General features: G+C 32.8%; 1 protein-coding gene across 1 annotated transcript; it reads left to right on the top strand.

Annotated features, from left to right (window-relative positions):
- The first annotated feature begins 1,617 nt into the window (after positions 1-1,617).
- Positions 1,618-6,957, top strand: LOC111708946 (ribosomal L1 domain-containing protein CG13096). The gene is made up of 5 exons (XM_023482459.1): positions 1,618-1,716; positions 3,053-3,089; positions 3,421-3,548; positions 6,320-6,569; positions 6,724-6,957. Exons 3-5 carry the CDS (start codon positions 3,423-3,425, stop codon positions 6,879-6,881), a joined length of 534 nt encoding a protein of 177 aa, XP_023338227.1. The 5' UTR covers positions 1,618-1,716; positions 3,053-3,089; positions 3,421-3,422; the 3' UTR covers positions 6,882-6,957.
- Positions 6,958-8,346: the final 1,389 nt, after the last annotated feature.

Raw genomic sequence — 8,346 nt, 5'->3', positions numbered from 1 at the left:
ACAGTTCACAAACGCGTTGATCGAATTTAATGATCTATCTCTTTGTTTAGGATGATCTGAAGAATAAATTTTACAATCTATCTTGAATATAATTAATGTTTTTCTTTGGTCATTCAAAGTCAGCCAAAAGTATAAAGCAAACCCTCTCCGATTTTTAAGAAAATGTGCACATCTTCAAACATTTTGAAGAAAAGAAATATACGGAATATGGTGAGGGGGTCCCACGAAACAGCATAGAAACATAAGACGAAACATAAGACGAATAGAAGGTTGCCTTTGAATTTTTGAAATAATTTGCATCATTGAGTCGTAACACTTATTTATAAGTAAAATTCTAGAGTTAATAAAAAAAAATATCCCTAGTCTTGGCATTCATTTCCAAATCATTTTGGGCTTTTAATATTTCCGAAATTCTTAATATACAGCACAAAAAAGGCAGACCACATTTTGGAAATACCAGGACTAGGAAAATATTGTGTTTATTGTTTTAAGAATCATAAATATGTGCAAAAGTAGGTTGACGACTGAATGTCACAAATAAACTCAAAGATATAAGACGACTTTCGAGCCGTCTTGCTACTGCCATGTTTCGTGGGTCACCCTGTATGTAAAAGAAAAAGACAATAAAAACTAAAGTTCACTGTGACCTCTGATGTGTGCGTTGCATGGGCCTATATAGTTTTAGGCTCCAGACTGACCTCGAAAACTTCAAAGCTGTGAAACTTTTTGTTTATTTTTTAACGTTTATTTTTTATTTAATTATTTTGTTTATTTTTTGTTTTGTTTTTATAAAGATAACCGATAACGGGGTAATTTTAACAGAAAATTGTTAAGAACAACTACAGTGTTAACCAGAAAACTCTTTAATAGGAAGACGACTTTTAGACTTTAATTATAACTTTAAAGAGTCCAATAAGCCTGGGACACAGCAAATGTTCAACGTCAGACTTTACTTAATTAGTGATTAAATAAGTGTGTAGTAAACTAATTTGTTTTGTAATACCATCAATACTTGTATTTCTATAAAGTCGTCTTCCTATTGCGGAGTTTTCTGGTTATTAATGCATATCTATAAATAGTATAATAACAGTTGCTTTGCATCACTATCAATATTTTTTTGTTAAAAATAGAAAATGAAACTTTGATCTCGGTTTAAAATATAGATAGTTGTACTTTGATTTTCGTTATTTCGTGTGTGAAGGTTCATTGAAAGACAAAGCTTTTCTATTTTATATTTTTAACAAAGAAATATCGATATTGTTTATAAACTTGATCACGTGAAAACATTTAAATTCCAACTTCATATCGTTATATTTAAATATTTCTGGTCGTCGTTTAATTCTCATCCTTTTTAGTTCACCCTGAATAAATTATGTTTCATTATTCATTATTTTTTGTCTTAATTAATAGCAGCAGGTCCAAAACTGGGTGATTAAAAACTTTGATTTAAATTATGATTTTCTAAAAAAATTTTATTTTTATTCCAGCACTTTACTTTTTGCTTAATTAAAAAGAATGTAAAAATGTAGATATATGATTTTGAAATTAAAATTGTTCATTGTTCAATTAAAAATAATAGTAATCTTTAATTGTGAAAAATTGCAGCTCTGTTCAAAGTAAGAAAATTATTTAAATAAAAGATAATGTTTAACTTGACCAATCAAGTATTCTAATCAGTCTAGTTCATCCAGAGGAGGGGTTGTATAAATACATCAGGTGATGCAATCTAACTGTATCAGAGTGGCAATTTAGCAGTGTAGCAGTGTAGCAGTGATGTAATCTTACTGTAACAGTGCAGCAGTGATGCAATCTTTTTTTAGCATTATAGTACAGGGTGTCCCAAAAAACATGGGAATTCAGTGACGAATTCGATATCGTCTTTTCAAACAATTCTTTGATTTAGTATAGTGATACCTACTGAGAAAGCTGTAATCTGTAAGAGTTTCGTCTGCTATGTTTACATTTTGTTTGTTTATGTTTTGACTGCAACCGGTTGTACTTAGTAAAACAAGAAAATTACAGTATACAAACAGAGTAAACTTGTCCGTATTCACTGTTCATCTTGCGGAGACATTAGAGAAACATCTTTGCAGTCTTTTACCCTTTTCATCAAATAAACTCTAGCAGACATAATAATATTATGGCTTTTGAAATTAGGTATTACAATGCTAATTCATAACAAAGACGATATCGAATTCGTCACTGAATTCCCATGTTTTTTGGGACACCCTGTAGTGTATAGAAGGGATGCAATCTTACTTCACCAGTGTTGCAGTGATTTAGTATTACTGTAGCACTGTTTTAGCAATGCAATCGTACTGTAGCAGTTTGGCAATATAGCAGTGATGCAATCTTTTTTTAACAGTGTAGCAGTAATGTAATCTTACTATAGCAGTGTAGCAATAATGTAATCTTTTTATCCTTGTAGTAGTGATTCAATCTCACTGTAGCATTTTATCAGTGATGCAATCTTACTGTGGCAGTGTAGCAGTGATGTAATCTTACTGTAGCAGTGTAGCAGTAACGCAATCTAACTGTAGCAGTGTAGCAGTGATGCAATCTAGCTGAAACAATGTAGTAGTGATGCAATCTTATTGTAGCAGTGTAGTAGTGATGCAAAATTACTGTAGCAGTGTAGTATTGATGCAATCGTACTGTAGAATGTAGCAGTGATTCATTCGTACTGTAGCAGTGTAGCAGTGATGTAATCTTACTTCAGAAGTGTAGTAGTGATGCAATCTTACTGTAGCAGTGAAGTAGTATTGCAATAATACTGTACCAGTGTAGTAGTGATGTAATCTTACTGTAGCAGTGAAGTAGTTATGCATTATTACTGTAGCAGTGTAGTAGTGATGCAATTTTACTGTAGCAGTGTAGTAGTGATGCAATATTACTGTACCAGTGTAGGAATGATGCAATCTTACGGTAGCAGTGTAGTAGTGATGCAATATTACTGTACCAGTGTAGTAGTGATGCAATCTTCCTGTACCAGTGAAGTAGTGATCGTCCCTTAGGTAAATTTGAAAACACTAATTAACGTAAAGTATTTTAGGTGTTCTATGAAAGAAAAAAGCTTAAGACAGTTTTAGGTAATTTTTTTCAATTTCAATTTCAATTGGCATTCCATGAGGGAGTAGTATGAACGATTCACAATGGTTCCATTTAAATGTCTGATCAGAGGAGGAAATAATTGCTTAGCTGAAAGATGATAGAAGGGTTCCGTTCTGAATCGGACAAGCCACTGATGTGCATTTCTCTTATTGAGGTAGTGGATATTAAAAGTACCGGACCGACAATTAATCAGCAAGAACAAACTATAAAGTGTACAGTATACGTACCGACTCAAGACGTCAGAGCGGGACAGTATATCCACCAAATGAATCTTCCTTCTACTGACATTTATGTTCTCTATCTGTTTAGGAATGTTGTTTCTTGTTTGCTGGATTATCCTGACTTCAATGTCAAGTATCTCGGGACAAAAAACATTCTTGAGCAAGGTTGGGAAAGGCCGGGATCAGAAGATGTTTTTGATTCAAACCTCCAAACAGGTTCAGACTATAGAATTATCGTGATGGGTTACCCACAAGGTATATTTTGAATGCTGAATGCATATACAGTTCAAGCTGTACCAAACCTGATCATGCAACTTTTAGAGTTGTGTGTGAGTGTTTCTCTAAAATACACTTGTTTGCTACATTTTTTGAGTTTTAGAGGACATTACGCAAAAAATATGAATTCTCTCAATCTACGAGCTCTACAATAACCATAGCTAGCTAAAAATACTTAAGCGGCAGCTCACGGTTTCATTGTGGATTTTGGAAGATTATGGAATCAGCTGTTCCTGGCCAAGAAGTTGAGAATGTAAGCCGGAAGTGCGTCATTTAGACAAGGAATAGGGCAGCAGACATTATGACGAGCTTGTATAGTAGAGAGAATTAATATATTCTACAACCTGCAGCTTGTTTCTTTCGGTGCAAAATTAATTTTTGTATTATACTATAAGAAAAAGATAAAATTTTACATTGGACATATATGTACAGTGGTAGGCGATTATATCAATACAATGAAGACGACTTTTGATTTCAATTTTGATTTATTATAAGCTGTTAAAGAGCATAGATGCACATAAAAATAGAAGTCAAGAAAAGCTGTAAGTTTAAAAAAGATCTCTTTAATTACTTGTAAACTTGTAATTTGAAAAATGCTAGTTAACAATCAAAACGTAAATAAAAAGTCGTCTTCATTGTATTCGCTTAACACTGTATTTTTAAAAGTTTCAGATTTTCACCAAAATCTCATACTTTGTGGGTAACCCTGTATTTTTAACCCTATTCCCGCTGGGGGGGGGGGTCAATTTGACCCCCCCCCCCCCTATAGTTTTTTTTACATAACTCAAAAAGTATTGGTCTGAGGCTGTTGAAATTTTCTGACTTTTCTTACATACCCAAAGCCCTCCCTTTAGGCCTAAAACCGGGCTTTAATACTAACTGCCTGAGTCCTCAGGCACACTGCCTGAATGACTGCTTTTGTCTGTAACAAACTAAATCTTTGTTTTGACCCACTTTCACTTGTCAGATTTTGATAACATTTAGCTTTTTGGAAAGCCTATGACATAAGGAAACGGATTAAACAAGTTTTGCGGAAAAAAATTGCAAATTTTTTGCAAACAACCTGTCAAAGGAAATTTGCACATTTTTAGTTTTTCTTGATTAAAAATCGGGTTTTTTAAAATTTTGCAAAAATTTTTGCATATTTGAAATGGCATGGTCAAGGGCTTTTCAAAAATGTATAATTTTTCATTTTTTGGACAAATTATTTTTTGCAAACATTTTTACATTCAACATTGGAGAAGTGGTTTGATCACTTGTTCTATAAAGGTGTTTAACAAGGGAGAAGTGGTTTGATCACTTGTTCTATAAAGGTGTTCGACAAGGGAAAAGTGGTTTGACCACTTGCTCTATAAAGGTGTTCAACAAGGGAAAAGTGGTTTGACCACTTGTTCTATTAAGGTGTTCAACAAGGGAAAAGTGGTTTGACCGCTTGTTCTATAAAGGTTTTCAACAATGGAAAAGTGGTTTGACCACTTGTTCTATAAAGGTGTTCAACAAGGGAAAAGTGGTTTGACCGCTTGTTCTATAAAGGTGTTCAACAGGAAAAGTGGTTTGACCACTTGTTCTATAAAGGTGTTCAACAAGGTAGAAATGGTTTGACCACTTGTTCTATAAAGGTGTTCAGAAATTATCTAAACCGTCCGGAACCACCAAGTTTTAAATGTCCTGTTTGCCCTTTTGTAATTATTTGAGTGCAGCTATTAGAATTTTTTAACATTATCTTTTAATCAAAAGTTATGAACTGCATTCATAAAGTTTTAACTCTGTTTAAAATAAATCAAATATTCCTTCCAAGGTGAACTTCATTAAAATTATCATGTTACAGACACGCTTGTCCTGCAATATATAATTTGATCTATCATTATTATAGAAAAGTTATATCTTTATAAAAACCTTATTAATTACAATTAGTTTATTTAATAAATACATTAAATATTATTTATCAATTGGGAAATTACGTTCAGACCTAATCAAATTAAAGTTTTGAGGAATAATGGATGAAATAGATTATATTGTATAAAAATCCCCTAAAAAAAGATGCCGATCGTGTGATGCATGGACAGCATGCTTATATATGACAAGTTTTAAAGGTTTGACAAGTTTTAAAGGTTTTTTAATTTTTAAAAAACTCTAACTGCAGCATTAAAAGTGCTGGCAATGTTTAAGCAAGATTGCAAAAATTAAGTTGTCATGAAACATTTTTAAACGAAATGATGTGATGATGTGATATGTTCTTTAATATAATAAGATTTATAAAAAGTATTTTAAATTTTTTTTCCTCACATTTGCATTGGAACTAAATGCTGTATAGGCCAAAACGGATATATGATATATAAATTTAGGACCTTGAAACCAGTTTAAGTTACCAACAGATTGTTTACTTTAATGTAAAACATTTTCTTTAATTTTAGTAAAATCTTCTTTTTAAATGGTCTAAAATAAAATTCAGAAAGAAAGGAGCTAAATTTTTCACAAATTAAATGGTTAAAACCACCATGGTTTAAATTAATTACCTTGTATATTTCAATTTTTTACTGTTTAATTCAAAGTTTGAAACTTCAAAAGATTACGAATAGTAGGCCAGGTTTCAAAGATTATAAGGATTATAAAATTAGATTTTGTGGCAAGTTTTAAGCTCCCACCATAAATAAAAAAATTATGTAAAACAAACACCTGAACTGGGTTTACAGTAGATTGTTAACTTTCAGGTCAATAAAACGATTCAGCATAGTGTGAAAAATGCCAGCATGCATTCAACAGCTGGAAATGCCAGCATGCATTCAACAGCTGGAAATGCCAGCATGCATTCAACAGCTGGAAATGCCAGCGAAGGTGTTGATTATCAAATTGATTCTGGGTCAGGAGATGGTGAAGAAGGTGATGCCAACTATGATGGAGATACAGAAGAATATGGGGATGATAGTTATGGGGATTTTGGTGATAACGATGATAGTTCTGGTAATGATAATGATTATAATGATGATAATGATGATAATGAAGATAATATAATGATAATGATGATAATGATGATAATGATGATAATGATGATAATGATGATAATGATGATAATGATGATAATGATGATAATGATGATAATGATGATAATGATGAGGTTTGACTGACGAGGAATACAGTGGGGATGATGGCAATGAAGAAAACTATTATTCCAATACTGAGGAGTCTGGTGATGGCTATGATGCATATGATACTGAGGATAATGATAGTGGAACGTATGCTGATGATGACGATAATGATGGTTATTATTATTGATTGTATGATTTCATACCCGAACATAATCCAATATATACCATTCATGCAATTTGATAATAAAGTGACGTGAACAGTAGTTGTGCAGTTTGCAGAACAGGATAAAAGGCATAGAAAATAAAGTCTCGAAATCATAGATGAATTAAAATAACAGATAGGACATTATAGATGTCCTCTTTTGAAGATTTGGATAAAACTCGTCCACAATAACCCTGAGGCAGAAGCCCAGAGGAGTTTCGCGCAGTCTGCGTAGAACAGGCTTTCTCTCTCTTTCAGGGAATCATGAATATCAGGAAACAGAAACTATATATTCCGCTTAGTTATCTCTGAAGTCTCATCCTTCGTTAGTAACCCTGTATGTATTTCCAGTAATTAAAAGATGAAAAATTCAACGACGACATTTCTAAACGTATAATCAAAGATACACAAATACGACAATACACGATGCACACACATAACAAAGCAAAGAAAAGCTCCTCTTAGTTCCCATGTTTATGGTCAGGGGCGGACACAGGGGGTGGCGGGGGGACATTCGCCACCCCCTGACAGATTCAGGGATTTCGAGGCAAAAAATGTTCCCAATTTGATAAATCGTATGTGTTTTTCAATTTTAAGCTATTTGATTATTTTTTATTTAATGGAAACATAATAATTAATATTTATTGAAAAATTGAATCATCAGAAGAGAAGGACGAAAAAAATATTTTTCTAGCTTGTTAAAAATAAATATAAGTTTATAAACAACGATGTAAGTATACGACGACAGGCATTGTGTTTTGTTTTATTGGTACGCGGCACACTACACATCTTGAGTCTTTTCTTCAGTTTAATTTAAAAATCAACGACAACAAGTAAATGTTATTGTTATTCGATATAAAATGGAGTACCGTCTGCAAAGCATGTATAATCATATGGTAGGGCGAACCGCGTCAGTTATATCTCCCTTCTATTCCTTACTCCCTGCTTTAGTCTCACTTTAGCCCCAAAGGAATAAATGTACTTATCGATTTGAAACTTAATAATGGTTCATTATACTGTTACTTTATTTTCGCTTATTACTGTAAAGCTTAAAATTTGACAGTTCACAGTAATCTTTACACCTCAAGCCTTTTATCTTTTTGGAAATAAAGAATTTAAATATTTGAGTTTATAATCTTTACACAGAATCCTCTTGAACCAATTCAGAACAAATTGGTTTCCGCAGATTTAAATGAATATTCATGTTTTGGTATTTCATTAGAAACGATCTAAATCCAGTCCCCCTTCCCTTCATCGTGGGCAAAACTTAACAAATGTTATAGGACAGAAAGTTAATTAAAGACAGTTAGGAAGAAAGCTTTTGATCTGGAGGGATTTTCTAAGATTTGCCCGGGGTCACACTTGAAATTACTCTACACTGTCCCTTTAACAACGAACAAAGTAACGATGTTCATCTCTATTATTGAAAGGGGGAGGGGGAGCATATAAT

This window comes from Eurytemora carolleeae, unplaced genomic scaffold, assembly GCF_000591075.1.
Source record: "Eurytemora carolleeae unplaced genomic scaffold, Eaff_2.0 scaffold808, whole genome shotgun sequence".
Lineage (NCBI taxonomy): Eukaryota > Metazoa > Arthropoda > Copepoda > Calanoida > Temoridae > Eurytemora > Eurytemora carolleeae.
This window is presented reverse-complemented; position numbering and strand designations above follow the sequence as displayed.

Excerpts from the sequence above, each read along its gene's own strand:
- LOC111708946 (XM_023482459.1), top strand. The coding sequence starts at position 3,423 with ATGTTGTTTCTTGTTTGCTGGATTATCCTGACTTCAATGTCAAGTATC. Across the intron at positions 3,549-6,319 it reads TGATTCAAACCTCCAAACAG|GTCAATAAAACGATTCAGCA; the intron begins GTTCAGACTATA and ends GTTAACTTTCAG. Across the intron at positions 6,570-6,723 it reads TGATAACGATGATAGTTCTG|GTTTGACTGACGAGGAATAC; the intron begins GTAATGATAATG and ends GATAATGATGAG.